This window comes from Gymnoscopelus braueri (genome assembly GCF_963280865.1).
Source record: "Gymnoscopelus braueri genome assembly, chromosome: 15".
NCBI lineage: Eukaryota > Metazoa > Chordata > Actinopteri > Myctophiformes > Myctophidae > Gymnoscopelus > Gymnoscopelus braueri.
In genome coordinates, this window is record NC_137620.1 from 8,486,655 (window position 1) to 8,504,668 (window position 18,014).

At 42.5% G+C, this 18,014-nt stretch overlaps 2 protein-coding genes across 3 annotated transcripts in view; one reads left to right on the forward strand and one right to left on the reverse strand.

The window, feature by feature from the left end:
- Positions 1 to 14,033, forward strand: part of rap1gds1 (RAP1, GTP-GDP dissociation stimulator 1) — a 55,543-nt gene extending 41,510 nt beyond the window's left edge. For both annotated transcript variants that reach the window (XM_080451228.1, XM_080451227.1), the window contains 7 exons: positions 2,457 to 2,588; positions 3,312 to 3,446; positions 6,563 to 6,688; positions 7,258 to 7,397; positions 8,916 to 9,042; positions 12,840 to 12,968; positions 13,537 to 14,033. In XM_080451228.1, the coding sequence (XP_080307354.1) occupies positions 2,457 to 2,588; positions 3,312 to 3,446; positions 6,563 to 6,688; positions 7,258 to 7,397; positions 8,916 to 9,042; positions 12,840 to 12,968; positions 13,537 to 13,664 (917 nt within the window). In that variant the 3' untranslated portion in view covers positions 13,665 to 14,033. The remainder of the gene's footprint in view (positions 1 to 2,456; positions 2,589 to 3,311; positions 3,447 to 6,562; positions 6,689 to 7,257; positions 7,398 to 8,915; positions 9,043 to 12,839; positions 12,969 to 13,536) is intronic.
- Positions 1 to 18,014, reverse strand: part of LOC308101768 (CD209 antigen-like protein A) — a 170,865-nt gene that overhangs the window by 97,528 nt on the left and 55,323 nt on the right. The gene's annotated exons all lie outside the window — the stretch shown is intronic.

The following is an 18,014-nucleotide window of genomic DNA, read 5'->3' on the forward strand; positions in this document are numbered from 1 at the left end:
CCAGAAGCAAAGATTGAGTTTCAAATGTTTGCTTTAAAACTATACATATTCAAAGATTTTCATGATTTTTCAAAAAAATAGCAGATCTACAAATGAGCTTGTATATCTGCTATTTTTTAATTGCCCAAAGAAATCTAAAATGACACGGATCCGTTCCCGGTCTTAATGGGTTAAGCCAGTGTGGCCAAGATTTTATTTGGATATGTGAACACAAAATATCACTAAAAAGAAAAAGAGTGCCCAACCCTATGAAATGATGATTTCATGGTACTGGAGATGTGGATAGACATGGTGGAGCTCTGTGCCAGCGCCTCGGTGAATAAATAATTCAGCCTTTCTTGAATATTTCATTACAAGGCGAACGGCCCTGAAAGACGTGATCAAACCGGTTTTCCCTCACAACGCACAGCTACAGTCTGAGCTGCAGCTGGCCCCTGTCAAATCAAATCCAATAATGACAATAGTTGTGACAGTAATTAGTTGGAATACTAAACCTATGGAGTGCCTGGTGGCTTATTAAAATGTTTTAGTTTTTTTCCCCCGTTTTTTTTTAAGTCATGCACATTCGAAACCAGATCGGACCGGTGCTGGATCTGAAAATGCTTAGAGACATAGGAACATGAAATAGCTCACTAAATAGCTAGTTAAAAAGATTTTTAATTAGCCAAAGTGTTTACGTTTGGAACCAAGCCGGCTCTTCCTCAAGCCTGGTTTATACTTACTTTCGCACCACACCAACACGGCGCGCTACAACACATTTGTGAGCTTGTAAATCGGCTATTTTGTTAAAGTGTTCAACTATACATAAAACTCTGGCTTAACTCTAGTTTCCGAACTTTCAGAGTTTCTTGACTCCGACTTTCATCTGGCATGTCTACCCCCTCTGTCTCCCTGCCCTCGTTTCCCTTCCTCTCCACACTCTCCCATCTGAATAAACATCTGGCAAAGATCTGAATAAACATCTGGCAAAAATCTAAATAAACATCTGGCCAGAAATGGCAAGAATAAACAACACCGTGGGGTAAGATTTGGCAAGATTTCAGCCCAACGCGACCTCCGTTGACTTACAGTATACAGAGACTGACACACACACACACCTATGAAAATTATACTTGCAAACTAGAAAATGATAATACTGAATCTACTGCAAAACATGCTTATGCTTGAGCTTACACTATGTTAAAGGGTTAGTTCACCCCCAAAATGTCTTTTTTTCTATCGATTAGTCACCCCATGGAGACTTGAATTCACGGATATTTTTTTGTTTTTGTCGCATAGCTAAGCCAATGATTTGATGACCGGCAGCGGTCTCCTTTGTGTCTCCTACCGGAACCGCTGCCTCCCGGTCCCCTGGTCATCGAATTATTGCCTTAGGAATACGTTTTTTTTTTTTTTTACATCCCTCCAGTCTCCATGGGGTGACTAATCGATAGAAAAAAAGTCATTTTGGGGTGAGCTATCCGTTTAGTATCAGCATGGGATTATATTAGTATGTGTTTCAAAGTCACAGTCCTGGCCGTGATGAAGTAAATATTACCGCTCATAATCATAATGACATAAAAATGTGGGTTCATTTTTTACACTCCCAGAGTTTAAAGCTCTCACTGAGGATTTAATAGTGCGACACTGTGACAGTTTTATTATTAAATAATTGCCATAATGCCCTTGAGGGCAGACTTGAACTCAAATCCAACTTTAATTTATGTTTCACACGTTTCATATGCAGGGGAAGTGCTTCACAGACAAACCAAATGAATAGCGCCATGCTTCTCCACCTTTTCAGGCCGTGACCCCCCAAAATAATCATATTTGAACTGGGGACCCCCCAAAATAATCATATTTGAACAGGGGACCCCTCACCCCGATAAGCACTTGGAATGTAGGAGTTGAGGCATTACATTTGTATTGACTCGGTTCCACAGATAAATATTGTGAAAATAGCAGATCTACAAGCTCACAATTGCGAGGCGTTGTGAGCTTGTAGATCTGCTATTTTAATATTTTTTTCTTATATTATTTCACAATTTGTTGTTGACCAGTTTTTATAGTATAGTTTGTTGATTACTTTTGATGCAGTAATGGTCTTTTTTTCCTTTGTCTTTCTTTAAAAAGTTCTCGAGATGACAGTGAAATTGTCACTTCACTGTCATCTGGGGACCCCCCACCTTCCTAGCCTGTGTTATGAAAAATAAAACTGGCGTTTTCAAGGTGTTTTGTCCATTATCTCTGGAACAGAAGGTCCAATCTGCTCAGTTCAAAGCTTGTTGGATGCGTGACTTTAAGGACATTTTCCGGCATAAAATTATGGTAATTGTTCAAGCCGGGCCGTGTTCAGGCTGGCCCAGTTAGGGCCCAGATAGTGCCGGGCCTTCATTGAGAACTCTAGCTTAGAGCCTCAGCCTATTGACTGTCATTGTGGTGACCTATAAGTGCCGTGTCTCTGTCTCTGTGTGCAGACGAGTCCATGCAGAAGCTGTTTGAGGGGGGTAAAGGCAGTGTGTTCCAGAGGGTGCTGTCCTGGGTGCCCTCCCACAACCACCAGCTGCAGCTGGCAGGGGCACTGGCCATCGCCAACTTCGCCCGAAACGGTAAGATCCTCCTCTCGTCATCATTGGCACGTCAACGTTTTCACTCCTGTTATTTAGTTCAGTGATTCTCAAGCTTTTTTAACATGCGCTCGTCTGCGCTAGTATTATATTATTAAAATGTTATTGAATTGATTTATGTCCAAATAAGGCCTTATAAATGACTTAAAAAGACAAAGAAAGCCTAGTAATTGTGTTGCGTTTAATCATTGGCCAACATTTTTTAACATTTACTGACTTTTTGCCATATTTGCCAACAACAACTACCACATTTATATAAAAGGATCGGTAGTGGGATCGATAAGGAGCCCATATTTAATTCTGAAATATGGATACAAAATTGAGTTATTGGTGTCATTGTGTGCATTGTTGTTGTTGATCCAGGGGGTCCCCAGAAAAAATTGTTAATACAGCATACGTGCAATCGTTTTAACCACTTTATCCATATTTAATACGTTGGATATTCAAAAATAACAGATATACAAGCTACGAGCTTGTACATCTGCTATTTTTGAAAAGAATGTAACATCTTAAATGTGTTATTCTTTACACAAATCTTGTCTTTGGAGGTTCCTGGCACAAAACATTTTCAGATGGGTTAGGGTCAGATGGGAGGGGTCCACGGCAAAATATATATATATCAATTCGGGGGTCCTTGACATGAAGAGGTTTGATAACTAACTGGTCTAGAATGATAATGCTGTGTCCTTCTCTCTGTGTCCTCAGATGGGAACTGCATCCACATGGTGGACACTGGCATCGTCCAGAAGCTGCTGGACCTGCTGGACAGACACGTAGAGGAGGGGAACGTCACCGTGCAGCACGCTGCGCTCAGCGCCCTGCGCAACCTGGCCATACCCGGTGAGTAGGGATGTTCCATGTTGCCTTTTTAGCCAATATTTCGATATTGTCCAACTCCATATCAATTGATACCGATATATGCAGGCTTTTTTTTTTCTTTTCTTTTTTTACCGATACCGATATTCTCCGATATTACATTTCTATAACGAAAAAACATCACATGGATGCACCTGGGACGTATCATCAGTGTTGTAGCCTGGGGTCATAGGATGTTTCGGGTCTCGCAACATACACCCTCGCCCAGGTGACCCAGCCAGGGTTGATCAAGCCCCGACTTATGTCCCAGGTAGCTACCCACGGTCAGTCCTAAATAGGGAAAGACAGGGCCACTCAATACGCTTGTCCGAAACTACTCTGCCAGGAATGGGGGAGAGGAGAGGCTCTGGCACGTGGAGGGACTAGGCTCTGTGGATGGCCTCCCGGCCGGGCTCCTCCTCCGTCTCACCAGGTCCAGGACCTGAGCATTGCACCAGACTCCCCCGCTCCAAACATTTCATTCTGGTGTGATGGTGTCTTGGGCCGTGGTGGTACTGCAGGCTCCCTTGGCGGCTTGCTTGAATGGCCCTCCTAAAGGCCTCACCGTGGATTTGTTGGGCTTCTTCCTCACGGAAGACACAGACTGGGGTGCCAACCTATGCTATTATCGGCCGATGATATCGGACATCCCTACCGGAAAGATACCCATACCCGGTGAGAACCGGGGAGATACCATAGACCGTAAAAAAAAAAGCGTCACGCCATTGGGTTCCACAGACCGTAAATGAAGCCTGCAAACGGAAATTAATGCTACAGAAATTATGCGGTAGAAACCCCTAGAAACATACCCTACTTTATCATTATTTTTTTAAATAAATGGGACGATAATTTACCAAAACGCATATCATAAAAAGCATATTGTATTTATAAGAATGTTTATTAACTCATTCACTGCCAGGCTTATTTCAAGCTTGTTGATCCATATGCCAAAGGCATTATGGATCAAACGGAGAAAAAAAATTCTCCGTTTACATTTTAACATTGAAGTGGATGGAAAATTAACTTTTTGAAAATCGTTTTCTCCTAGTTCCTTTGAGATTTTCAAGAAAAAAAAAATTAAAAAAAAAAAAAAAAAATTTTATTTTGGAAAAATATTTTTTTTTAGGTGACGTCAAAAGACGTCATTGGCACTAATGGCGCACTGAAAACGGCCGTCAAAAGACGTCATTGGCACTATATGAGTTAACTCTCTCAGTGCCAATGAAATAAAAAAATATGTTCTCTAAACTGCCAGCAATTCTTTTTTTTCTAAGTAAAAAAAAAAAGTGCTTAGGAAGCGAGATACAGCCTTTTTCAGTTATAAGTTACAGTGGATGGAGCTGCACATCTTCAGATAATGATATATTGGGTTCTAATTTTTTTCTTCTTCTTTTTTTACTCTGGATTTTTCGTTCTGGCACTGAGGGCATTCAGAATAAAGTTAAGAATAAAGTTAAGTTAAGTTAAGGTAATAAAATCAAGTTTGGCCAAATACCCATCCGCTTGAATAGAGCCTAATTGTTTCTGACACCAGCATGGGTGAAACAGTGGTGAAACGGCGAGACTACAGGCCATTCTTATGAACTGTCACACTTCCTATATAGCCTCAATTTACAAGCCGGATGCTAGCCCCTTGTGAGATACCCATACCTGGCCATACCCGGTGAGATACCCATACCTGGCCATACCCGGTGAGATACCCATACCTGGCCATATCTGGTGAGATACCCATACCTGGTGAGCCCCCTGCTGGCTGGCTGGCGGAGAGCGCCACCAGGGACAAAGAAATATCACAGATATGCTTTAACCTCTTCCAGCATCCATATTCTGTGGGGAACATTAGGCAAAAAATACTTAAAAGAGATTTGCTCCTACTTTAACTATTTTGAAACAGGGCTTAAATTAAATAAAATAATCATAATGTGTGTGTTTGTAACTTTGGGTCTTGTCTGTCTCAAATTGAGAAGAACGTTTGGGAACCTTTGCCTTAAAGAATAATCATGGAAAAACATATTATTCTGTCCTGCGTTCAAAGTATCTCTCTTATAACGTCACAATCCCCTTTTTAACATCATCACACTTTCTCCGCGTGCTTGCAAGCGCTAACCAAACACGTCCTTTAATACTCGAGGTATTTTTTAACGAGAACACAGTGCTGTGATTCTTCACAAAAATATACAGAGCTTCTGTGTTTCGTTTGCTGCTATACCTCGCAAAGTCTATATTTGTCTGTCCAGAGCTAATCTCTGCCGTCTGGAAGATGTCGACATCGATAGCAGATATACAAGCTCATAGCGCTGCACATAGCGCTATGAGCTTGTAGATCTACAATTATTTTGGAAAAAAATCGTGAAAATGTGTGCAAATCTTTAAATATATATATATATATATATTTTTTTTTAAAGCGAACATTTTTAACTCAAATCTTTGCTTCTGGGGGATTCTACAAAATGTCTTCTAAATCTTTACTAATCTAAATCTGAAAAGAATTAGCTATAATATCAGTGGTTCTCAAACCTTTTCATGTCAAGGACCACTATTTGGCCACGGACCCCCATCTCAAATTTTGTTCCAGGGACCCCCAGAAGCAAAGATTTGAGTTACAAATGTTCGCTCTAAAATATAGATATATATTCAAAGATTTGCACAAATTGTCATGATTTTTCAAAAATAGCCAAAGTATACAATAATGGATAAAGTGGTTGAAATCTAAAATGACAGATGCTTTCCCGGTCTTAAAGGGATAGTTCACCCCCAAAATGACTTTTTTTAATACCGGTCCGCTGGGTCATCAAATTATTGGCTTAGGAATGCGACAAAAACTAAAAAAAGTCTCCATGGGGTGACCAATCGATAGAAAAAAGGTATTTTTTGGGTGAACTATCTCTTTAATGTAAACAGTGTTTTGAACGCTGTTGTTTCTCCTCTCCCTGCAGTGATGTGAGAACCGCCCTGATCTAATATACAGTAAACACTGTGTTTACGGGTGTTTTGAACGCTGTGGTTTCCTCTCTCTGCAGTGATTTGAGAACCATTAGCTCTAATATAAGTAGTTGGTTGGGTGTTTTGAACGCTGTTGTTTCCCGTCTCTCTCTCTGCAGTGGTGAACAAGTCCAAGATGCTGTCTGCGGGCGTGTCGAACGTGGTGCTGAAGTTCCTGCAGTCCGAGATGCCCCCGGTCCAGTTCAAACTGCTGGGCACGTTACGCATGCTCATCGACACGCAAGGTATATTTCCCAGGACTTTTTTATTAACCCATTCAATCCGGGAACACATACTGTCTTATTTTAGATTTTTTGCCATTATTTTATACTTTGGGCTATTCAAAAATAGCAGATCTACGAGCTTGTAGATCTGCAATTCTTTTGAAAAATAGTGATTTTTTTTTTGCAAATCTTATATATATATATATTTTTAAAGCAAGCATTTTTAACTCAAATCTTTGCTTCTGGTGTGTTGTACAAAATGTATTTTCAATACACTAGCAAATGACTTGTAACAATTCTCTTACGAAGATCCTGTATTTTCTACTCTCTTTTTTTACGCGCCCTCTGCTGTTTGCATCGCGCTATTTTTTTAATTAAATCGATTTAAATTGTCACCGGTTTCAATCGATTTATGATAAATCGTTACATGCCTACGATTGATTGATCATCGAAATAAACATGCTCTGAAAATGCACATGGCCACACCCATACGACCACTTGCTGCGCTAAGTTTTTTTCTTCTCTGTCGTGTGCGTGTGCGTGTGCGTGTGCGTGTGCGTGTGTGTGTGTGTGTGCGCGTGTGCGTTCAGCCGAGGCGGCCGACCAGCTGGGGACCAACGGGAAGCTGGTGGAGAGGCTGGTGGAGTGGTGTGAAGCCAAAGACCATGCTGGGGTGATGGGAGAGTCCAACAGACTGCTGTCTGCCCTCATCCGACACAGCAAGTCTAAGGTCAGCCTCTCTGACTGACTACTAACTGTCTTAAGTCATCCATTAAGACCGGGAACGCATCTGTGTCATTTTAAGATTTCCTTGGCTATAAAAAAAAATAGCAGATCTACAAGCTCACTATGAGCTTGTAGATCTGCTATTTTTGAAAAATCGTGAACATTTGTGCAAATCTTTCAATATATATATATATTTTTAAAGCAAACATTTGTAACTCAAAGCTTCTGGGGATTCTACAAATGTTTTCTAAATCCTAACAGTATGTTGCTATATCAGTGGTTCTCAAACATTTTTCGTGTCAAGGACCCCCAAAATGATACGTATTTGGCCGCGGACCCCCATCTCAAAATATGGTGTTCCAAGGACCCCCCAGAAGCAAAGATTTGAGTTTAAAAATTTAGCTTTAAAAAAAAGAATATATATGTATTCAAATATTTGCACACATTTTCACGTTTTTTCTAAAATAGCAGATCTACGAGCTCATAGCACGGCACTCGGTGCCGCGCTATGAGCTTGTATATCTGCTATTTTTGAATAGCCAAAGAAATCTAAAATGACAGATGCTTTGAATGGATTAAGTCAGTGGTTCTCAACCTTTTTAGGCAGCGACCCCCCATAATAGAACTGGGGACCCCCCACCCTGACAAACACTTGGAATTGTAGGAGTTGATGCGTTCAATTTAGTTTGACTCGGTTCCACAGATATATATTGTGAAAATACCAGATCTACAAGCTCGCAACGCGAGGCTTTGTGAGCTTGTAGATCGGCTATGTTCACAATGTTTGCCTCTTTCTTATATAATTTGACAATTTGGCCAATGTTTCACCAGTTTGTATAGTATAGTTTGTTGATTACTTTAGATTCAGTAATGGTATTTTTTTCCTTCTTTTTCCCCCATTTTCTTGAGGTATTATTTTAAAAGGGGCTAAAAAGTCCTTAAATTGTCACTTCACTGCCTTCTGGGGACCCCCCTGGGGGTCCAGACCCACAGGTTGAGAACTATTGTGTTAAGTCACCCACACTAACCATTGACCACCCTGTTAGTCACCCAGGCTGATGTATCAGTCAACAATCCTTTTACTGGCGGGGGGGGAGGAGGGAGAAGAGTATCAGACATTTCATGCTGCGTTCGCTCACTGGCAGATACACAGCAACGCAGCAAAACAGCAGTGAGCTAATTCTCTGCTGGGGGAACTTTCAGGCATTTTTTTTTTACGGCGTGGCTCTGCAGCAGGCTAGCCATCTATCTATAAGAGTGCGTGAGTGTGCCAGATAGATTCTGCTAACAGCAGAATCTGTCAGCACCACTGCCATAAAGACGTTGTTTTTGTTGGAATAAACACAGAAGCACCCGGGAGGAAGTGGACGGAAGAAAGGGGTTCCTGTTTTACACAAAAAAGGAGGTGGTGCCCCCATTGGCAAAAACAGAGGAGAGGAAAAAAAAGGGGTTTCCTTTTTTGGTGTTGTCTGGGATACGACTCAAGGCGGTTTGTGTGTGTGTGTGTGTGTGTGTTTTACAGGATGTCGTCAGAACAGTCATCCAAGGAGGCGGAGTCAAGCACTTGGTGACCATGGCGACCAGTGAACACATGATCATGCAGAACGAGGCGCTGGTCGCACTGGGCCTCATCGCCGCTCTGGATCTGGGTGAGAAACGTTCAGCATGACGACACATCGTTTAAAAGTGATACTGTGTAACTGATTCAATTAAATGCAAGTTAGTTTTGATATTGTCGTCTCTGTCGGGTGGAAACCTCATATGTCCAAAACTGTTACTTTTCTGGATTCAAATTCAAAAACGCCTAAAGTAGCAGATCTACAAGCTCACAGCATCAAAGCATCAAAAGAAGCAGATCTACACGCTCAAAGCATCAAAAGTAGCAGATCTACAAGCTTGCAACGCTTGCAGATCTGCTACTTTTGATGCTTTTGTGTGACGCTGTAGTATGATCATCAAGTAGGGTATTAATTCACAAAAAAACACAAAGGGTTAAAATATGGAGATGGGAGGTTTCTCTTTATTTAAGGTTTATCTTTTGGCTTTTATGCCTTTATTGACATGATAGTAGGCTGACAGGAAATGGGGAGAGTGAGATGCAGGGATCGGGACTCAAACCATGTCAGGCTACTTTGGAGACTAGGTGCCCGGACCGCTACGCCAGCGGTCCGGGCCGAGATGGGAGGTTTCTGCCTGACATTAAAGGAGAATTTCGCCCGACGTTTATATTACCTTTTTTATGATGTTATGATATCCTAGGACGAGTGGTACAGTAGAAAAATGTCATAACTCCATCCCGGGTCCGCCGCAGCTAGAAACCCGCGCTGTGGCCTAAGAGAGGGGAAGTCTCGCTTTAGAAAGACTTCCGGAGGAGGCACGGTGGCGCAGTCGGTAGCGCTGTCGCCTCACAGCTAGAAGGTCCTGGGTTCGATTCCCGCCGGGGACGCTGTGGGCGCTGGGGGCGTGTCTTCTCCTCCGCGTCATCAGCGCCCATACCCTAGGTGGGGTTGGCGAAAGGGCCTACTCTGTGTGGAGTTTGCATGTTCTCCCCGTGTCTCCTAGGGTAGTTAATACCCTCACAAAAACATGTAGTAATCCTGGTCGCTATACCGCCTCCCCCATGACAGCCGGGGCGCCTGATGGAGGGGAAGGGAACTGGTTGGAATAACGTGTTCCTTCCACGCGCTACGTCCAACCAGGGAAACTCCCCCCTGTCAGGTGACAAGAAGGTCAGTTGGCTCTCATGCCTGAAGGAAGCATGAGCTCGGCCCTGGCCTCCCTACTGTGGGGGACTGGTGTAGTGCTGGTGTAGGGCTGGTGTAGCGCCCAGGATCACTTAGGAAATTGGCACCGGGTGAAAAATATGGGTTACAAAAATCGCGGGATAAAAAATTTAGAAATAAAACTTCCGGCGCCCCACCGGAAGTCTTTCTAAAGCGAGACTTCCGGTGGAGCGCATTCAAGGCAATCACGTTCCATTGTGTTCTCTCACTATGAACATCAGATCTCAGCAAAAAAACAACAAGAAAAAGCTATTAAAATAACGCGATTTAGAGTCCCATAGGCACGGGTTTTTAGCGACGGACCCGGGATGGAGTAATGATTTTTTTCTACTTTACCGCTCGTCCAAGATATCATAACATCATAAAAAGGTAAGAAAAATGTCGGGCGAAATTATCCTTTAACGATATAATCTTTTACTGGTATACTTTTTCACGCGATCTAATAAAAAAGTCCACACAGGCAGCTGTTTCTCCGAGTGATATTTATTATTGTCTAAAATGAAGCAATGGAATGGTCTTCCTCAGGACCTTTGGTCACCTTCATCTAAGGAAGACCATTCACTGGTCCAAACCTTGTCTTATTTAGCACATTATTACCTTTCATTTTGTACTCGCGATTTTCCAATAAATCCTATTTGACAAGGAGGGCAGGGGGAAAAAATGTATTACTCGGAGCAGCAGCTGCCTGTACAGACTATTATTTTCTTCTTAGATTCGTTTTACTTTTTTAATTGGAAATACTCAAGTAAACGTGCATACACTGCACTTTAAAATTGTACTCAAGTACAGTACTTGAGTAAATATTCTTTAGTTACTTCCCACCATGTACTTCAGTTGCTTTTATATCCAGTTCCAGAGGAAGGAGGTCACCCTTCAGAGAGATTATGTTCTGTAATGACATTTCTGAGTCACATCTCCAGACAGCGATGACAGCCAGCCAGTGCAGCTTTCGTCCATGGCTGTGGGATAATATGACACATAAGTACCAATCTCTGAGGTCCCAGGTGGATGTGACTAATGACACTTGTAATTTGTTAATTAAGATTAATCATAGTTTAATCATTTTTAGCTTGATTGCACGTTCTTGCGGTTCAAGAAAACCCACAGTCTGCTGAAACAGGACATTGTCTCTCAGAGTTCAATTATTACACCGGATTCGGTGACTCAATGAATTCTGTGAGGACTCCCTCTTCGGCAAGGCAGTTTTATTTGCATAGCACATTTCAACCACGAGGCAATTCAATGTGCTTTACATAGCACATCAAGCAAAGGAAACACAGCTATACGATGCCATTAGGATGCATAACACAAAAGAAGTACAAAATAATAACAATATAATTACAGTGCAGAAGAGAAAGAAAAGTAACTCAATCAAAGGTAGTGTCAAACGGAATGATCTTTAGTGGGGGCACGATGGCGCAGTCGGTAGAGATGTTGCCTCACAGCTTGAAGGTCTTGGGTTCGATTCCCGCCGGGGATACTGTGGGTGCTGGGGGCGTGTTCTCTCCTCCACGTCATCAGTGCCCATACCCTAGGTGGGGTTGGTGAAAGGGCCTTTCTGTGTGGAGTTTGCATGTTCCCCCCGTGTCCCCTAGAGTAGGTACCCTCACAAAAAATATGCAGTAATCCTGGTCTTTATACTACATCAACCACTTCAGCCCTATTTAAAGTTTGGCTATTTGAAAATGGACGACCTACAAGCGCACAACGCGCCACGATGCATGCTTTGTGAGCTGGTAGATCTGCAAAACATATTTTGCACCCCTAGAATTAACCCGGAATCCAGACTGATTCGCTCCGTTCCGCAGATTTTTTTGCATAATGGGTACTTTTACTTTTGGTACTTTAAGTATATTTTGATGCCAATACTTTTGTACTTTTAAGTCAATTTTGAATGATGGACTTTTACTTGTAACAGAGTATTTCTGCATGCAGTATTGATACTTTTATCTAAGTAAAACATTTTAGCACTTTTACCACCACGGCCATTACCAGATGTAAACCAGCTGCATTGGGAGCACTTTGAGACTGGATAATGAAGTGAAACCAAATGGAAATTCAGGTCAGGTTAGGGACCTACACTTTCAGTGATGTGATTCCAGTTGCAGCTCAGAAGCACTTTGTGGACTCATTTCTAACGATGATGCGACTGCAGTTCAGGGTTGCAATTATACATTATTTTCATGGCGACTATTTTATCCTTTTACTTTTTTGATGAATCAAATAATTGAGAAGCGTGTTGTTTTTTTGTGTGAAAATAGCAAATCTTATACCGGAATAGTTTTGTCTTTTGCACTTATGTCTACTTGTATTGTATTGTTTGTTGTGTATTGATAGTTATATCACTATTTTTAACAACCTGCTCAGGGACTACAGATGGCTCTTTGCTAACTCTAGCTCATTTACATTGAGGTGAAAACTGAAATGTTGATTAATGTGCATTGTCACTGGTAAATAAATAATCTACAAACTCACAGCGTTTTGCTTCGCGGCACATTGTTAGCTTGTACTGTACAGCTATTTTCACAGTTGTTGACATGTATTGAAGTGTGTAGAAACGTTTTGACTATAATGACATAGGTTTTTTTCCATCGATTATAGTATATATTTTTTATAATTGATTATATGGATTTGTTTGATTAACCGTTACTCCCCTGTTACAGTTGCAGCAGAGAAGGACTTTGTGGGATCCAGCTTGGTGCCGGTGCTGCACAAACTGCTGTCAGACGACAGGAGCGCACCGGAGATCAAGTACAACTCTATGATCCTCATCTGTTCAGTCATGGGATCAGGTAAGACATACTGTACCACACAGGGCTTGGCTTTATTACCATTCCTGATTTAAAGAACAATTCGAGTAGCCTGGAATCCAGACGGACGGACGGAGGCGCTCGTTCAGCGTGTTTTTTATTGCATTTTTTTCACTTCTCTTCCCCGTCTGGCTATCATCCTGTTTGAGCCGGATTCCCAAACCTCAGCGATTACGTAGGCAACTTAAGAAATGACTCTTAATTTTACATTGGAAGCCACTTCCGGTGTCTGCACCACAGACCAATCGGAAGCCGTGGTGGCCTGGGTGCCCGTCACGCCGGTCCCGCCCCTTGGAAATAGCATGATTACCAGACTGAGAAGTGAAGTGATACAAAAAAATCCGCCGAACGGAGCGAACCTGAACGGAAAATAATCCTTTACTAATATTTCACAATATTCATGCTTGAATGTGATGCTGGAAAAGTCGTTTTGTGATGATTGAATGCTGCAGATTCAGTCGAGTGTTTTTTTTCGGGGGTGTATCTTTCAAAAAGGGTCAGCCTGTAGAACCGATAATAACAAACCAGTTGCTCTCCGCTCTCTCCTCAGAGCCTCTCAGCAAAGAGGTCCAAGGCCTGGCCTTCATCGACGTGGTCTCCAAGCTGCGAGCGCACGAGAACAAGACGGTGTCGCACCAGGCCTCGCTGACGGAGCAGCGGCTCACCGCCCAAAGCTAAATGACTCTGAATCCCCCCCCACCCCCACACCCACACCCCACCATGCCTGCATCACCCTCTGCCACTCCGTGCCCACCATCGTCATGTGCCAAGGTATCACACACCCCCTCGCCCACTTCAACTGCCAGCTGGCCGGGCGGACGGTCGCTTTTTGTCCCGTTCTGTCCCCCCCTTCAAGCCCCAAGCACACCCCCCCCCCCCCACACCCCACCCCCGCCAAACCACTACCACCACCAGCCCTGCCGATCCTCCAAAATCACAGCCACCAACCCTGCCGATACCCAACCCTAACCCCCAAAACACCACCACCAACCCTGTTTATTATCCCACCAAACCACCTCCACAAACCCCTGCTAATATCCCACCAAACCCCCCACAAACCATTACCACCAACCCAGTTGATACCCCTCACACCCCCCAAACCACCACCACCACCAACCCTGCCGATAACCCCACGCAACAACCCTCCTCCCCCCAAATCCTGTGCATGTGTCCCCCCCCGCTACAAGCATCTCTATGACGAACAAAAGGCGCCGTAGACAAACGTCAACCGCAATAGATAAAGAAGAGACGACACTCTTTTTAATGACCATAGCTGTGATGATGATGATGAGGATGATAATGCCACCGACCGAATAGCCCGCCAGTAAAAAAAAAAATGTACAAAAACAAAACAACCTTGTTGTGTGTGCAGAAAGGTTTTTCTTTTTATTTAAAAATGTAATAATAATAATAATAATAATAATAACAAAAACAGCCATTCATCATGATGTGACCAATTGTGTCCCCATGTAGCTTGAATATCAGTTGACTTGAAAAACGTGCATGTTTTAGTCCTGTTGAAGGTGTGTCGGTGTTCATGTTCATATTACCGCCCCCCCTCCCCCCTCCCTGCCGCCCCCTTTTTCTCGCATACTCTGAAGTCCAGCCTGCCCACCCACAACCGCCTCCTCTCAATAAGATATGTCTGTTTTTGTTTTTTTCACTTTGCCTTTCGGGGTCAACTCTTTAGATTTCAATCCGATGTTAAATTCTGCTGTCGCTCTCAGACACACATTGTTCCTGTTCTCAACCGTTGTTGTCGCAGCCCGGTTGACAGAGGAAAACGTTGGCAACTGTAGGTTTCAGCAAATCACAAGATACTCGTACGTAGAATGTGTTTTTGAACCCCTCCCCCAAAAAACATAGCATGTCAGCGTCTCCAGATGTGGAACCACGTCGACTTATTCCGAGATTGTTTTCCAAAGTACGATCGTAACAGAGGAGGTATTATTTATTATGTGCCTATCGGTATGTAACTCGAACAGCGCTGAGCGGTGAGGGGCTTCGCACCGCTCGGCGTGGCCACTCACTCGGCTAAGCTCCGCACTTGGATACGACGCCTCTCGTGTTCGTGGTTTGCAGAAACTCTCAAAAGCAACGTTTATTTATTTTGTCTTCTTCCTCTGGGTGATTGGGTTGACATGACGTTAGAATCATCGGAAAGGAACGGGATCTCACAAATGTGGAAAAAAGGCAGGAGTCGCGTATGAACTTTGTAAGCAAACACACCATTAGTTGAGTTCGTTCAGCGATGCCCGTCGACCGTTCCTGTGTGTGTGTGTGTGTGTGTTGTATTTTAACACCATTATAAAACCGGGAAAGCATCTGTCATTTTAGATGTTAGCGTTGGTTATTCAAAAATAGCAGAAATACAAGCTCACAGCACGTCACTTTGTGTCGAGCTTGCACATCTGCTATTTTTGGACATTTTTGAAAAATCTTGAAAGTTTGAGAACTACTGATTTAAAAGGCATTTGTAGAATCGACCTCAGGTCTTAATGGGTTAATACATTGTGTGTGAGGGTGGGGTGGGGGGTGGGCGGGTAGACCGTGAGGAGGACGGGGGTCGGGGAGGCGACGGTAGGTCAACTAGGGCTTTGCGTACGTTTACCGTGCGCTACAGCGTTAGCTACAGCGTTAGCGCTTCATCTTGTGAGAATGGCTAATGGAATGCAGGCACCAGTCGACACTCTGTCACTGTCTTTGTACCATTGCAAAGTCGCCTATAGATGATTAACCACTTAAAAAGTCATACTGTGTAACAGTCATTTTTGTAGTCTTTTTTTTGGCGACACCTCTTGGTCTAGTCTATGGTCTGTTGGAACTGCGATTCCCAGAATTCAGTTCGAAACAAAACCAGGGAATCAACAACATCGTCAGAAACTATGGGTGCGTTCGGAAATACAGCACTGAGCGCACTGGCCAATACAAACTAATAGGCGAGTGCGCTCCGGTGCGCAATTTCCGAACGCACCCTATGTCTTTCCGGTACATTTCTGGTGCCTCCGTCGTATTGGCGTGAGTGTCGTGGGCAGACGGATACAAGAAGAGTGGGCACCTTGATCTAAAATTGGCTAATATGTCCAAAATGTTAAAAAATTAAATGGGCTGAAGTAATGCACGGTACATCATTATCAGACCTAAATGTATCCTTCAACTTCTTGTTTATGCCCAAAATGATTGGATAAACAGGTTTTGTAGCAATTTGTTGCAATTGTAAAAATATATTAGGCCTTAATTGGCTAATGTTCAAGCATGTTCTAATCATGTATACTTTACATTACTGACCATTTTCCAAATATCTTTTTATCCTTTTAACATTTTAGGGAAAATAGCCAATTTTACATTGAGGTGCCTACTTTTCCTTAGTGCCCACTCTTCCTGTTACCGGGCAGATACAAATGCTGTTTAGAAGTTTTCAAAAAAGAATATTTATGTGGAATAGTTATTGTGAAAAACATACTAGTGAAGGATTACATCACAAATAACTTGAATTACACAGTATGACTTTGACCGTGTGATGTAGTTGGTTCTTCTGGAATTCTTCGACAACGTGCACATGATCTCGGCATGTCGGATACTGTACTAGCACCCTTCTTTACTGTACATGCCACACTGTACATCTCCCGGTTCCACAAGAACCGGCTCTTTTGTCAGGTATGAATGGTTATTTATCGAGATTTGTACCCTTCTAAAGACACGTCCAAATAAAGATGTAATCCACAGTAACTGCATAAAAATACTATAAACTTTAAATGTTTGTTGTAAATGTCACAAGTTGTACATTTGGAGGACTGTAAACTCAGCACATAATTAAAAGATGATTGCTGGAGATGATATGTGTCGTTATTATACAAATCTGGAATGCATCACCTACAGTAATTTGCACCTGGCTTATTTGCAATTCTAGTCTCATCTTTATCAGCAATGAATCTTTTTTGGTTAAAGCTGCAATCTGGAACTTATTCGAATGAATACAATGTTAAAGTTTATTACATTTATTATATATGTTTTTAAATTCAGAGTAGCCAATGCATTTTTACCACTTTCTTCTCTTCAGTTGTTGTTGCCAATGAATTTCTCCCCACACATGTCTGTGTTACCACTGCGGCTGTAACCTACTGGCTCACCTGCCAGTGAGGAGCCCCCTACGCGAGGACGGACGCAGTGCCACCGTCCTGCTCCACCCGTTTCAAAACACTCCCCGATGAAAGTCTCCACCCCCAGCCCATAGGAGCATGTGCAGCGGCAAATATCACCATTCCCCAACTAGTCTTCCTCCCCCGAATACAAAATAGCAAAAGTAGCAGATCAACAAGCTCAAAACGTGTCGCTTCGCCGTGTTTCAAGCTTGTGGTTCTGCTACTTTTGATGCGTTTGTGTGACGCTGTAGTATGATCCAGTAGGGCGTTAAAGGTAGGGCAAGTGATTTTCTTTAGTTTAAATATGTGTTGAATAGCTCTATATTCTGATAGTACTCATTGCTATATAGTGTTTGTTCAGTAACAGGAGTCTCCATGTCTCTCCAGCTCTTTATTAAACAGAAAAGGCATTTTCAGGTCTGGATACCAATTTTATCCAATCAGGATAGAGAACTCAGACAGGATACAGATTAAACTGGGGAAATTGGAAGTGATGGCACTAAGAAATGAGCAGACGCAATTGGAACTGGAACACTATAAAAATGAAGCTGATAAATGGGTACTCTCTTCTGATTGGCTGAAATTTTGTCACCTACCTAAAAATGTATTTTCAGTTTAATAAAGAGCTGGAAAGAAAGGGAGGCTCCTGTTACTGAACAAACACTATAGCAACGATCACAATATAGACTTTAACTTTTTAACAAAAAAACTTTTGTTTTAACCAAAACATATCACTTACCCTACCTTGATTTGCGGTTGAAAATGAAAAATGGGTGTAGTGGTCCTTTAAAAACACTACGAATTGAGTTCAAGTGTCACTTATATGTGAGATTCACTGGACAAGGACAAGACGTTTAGTTGTTACCCTCATTTATTTGATATTAAG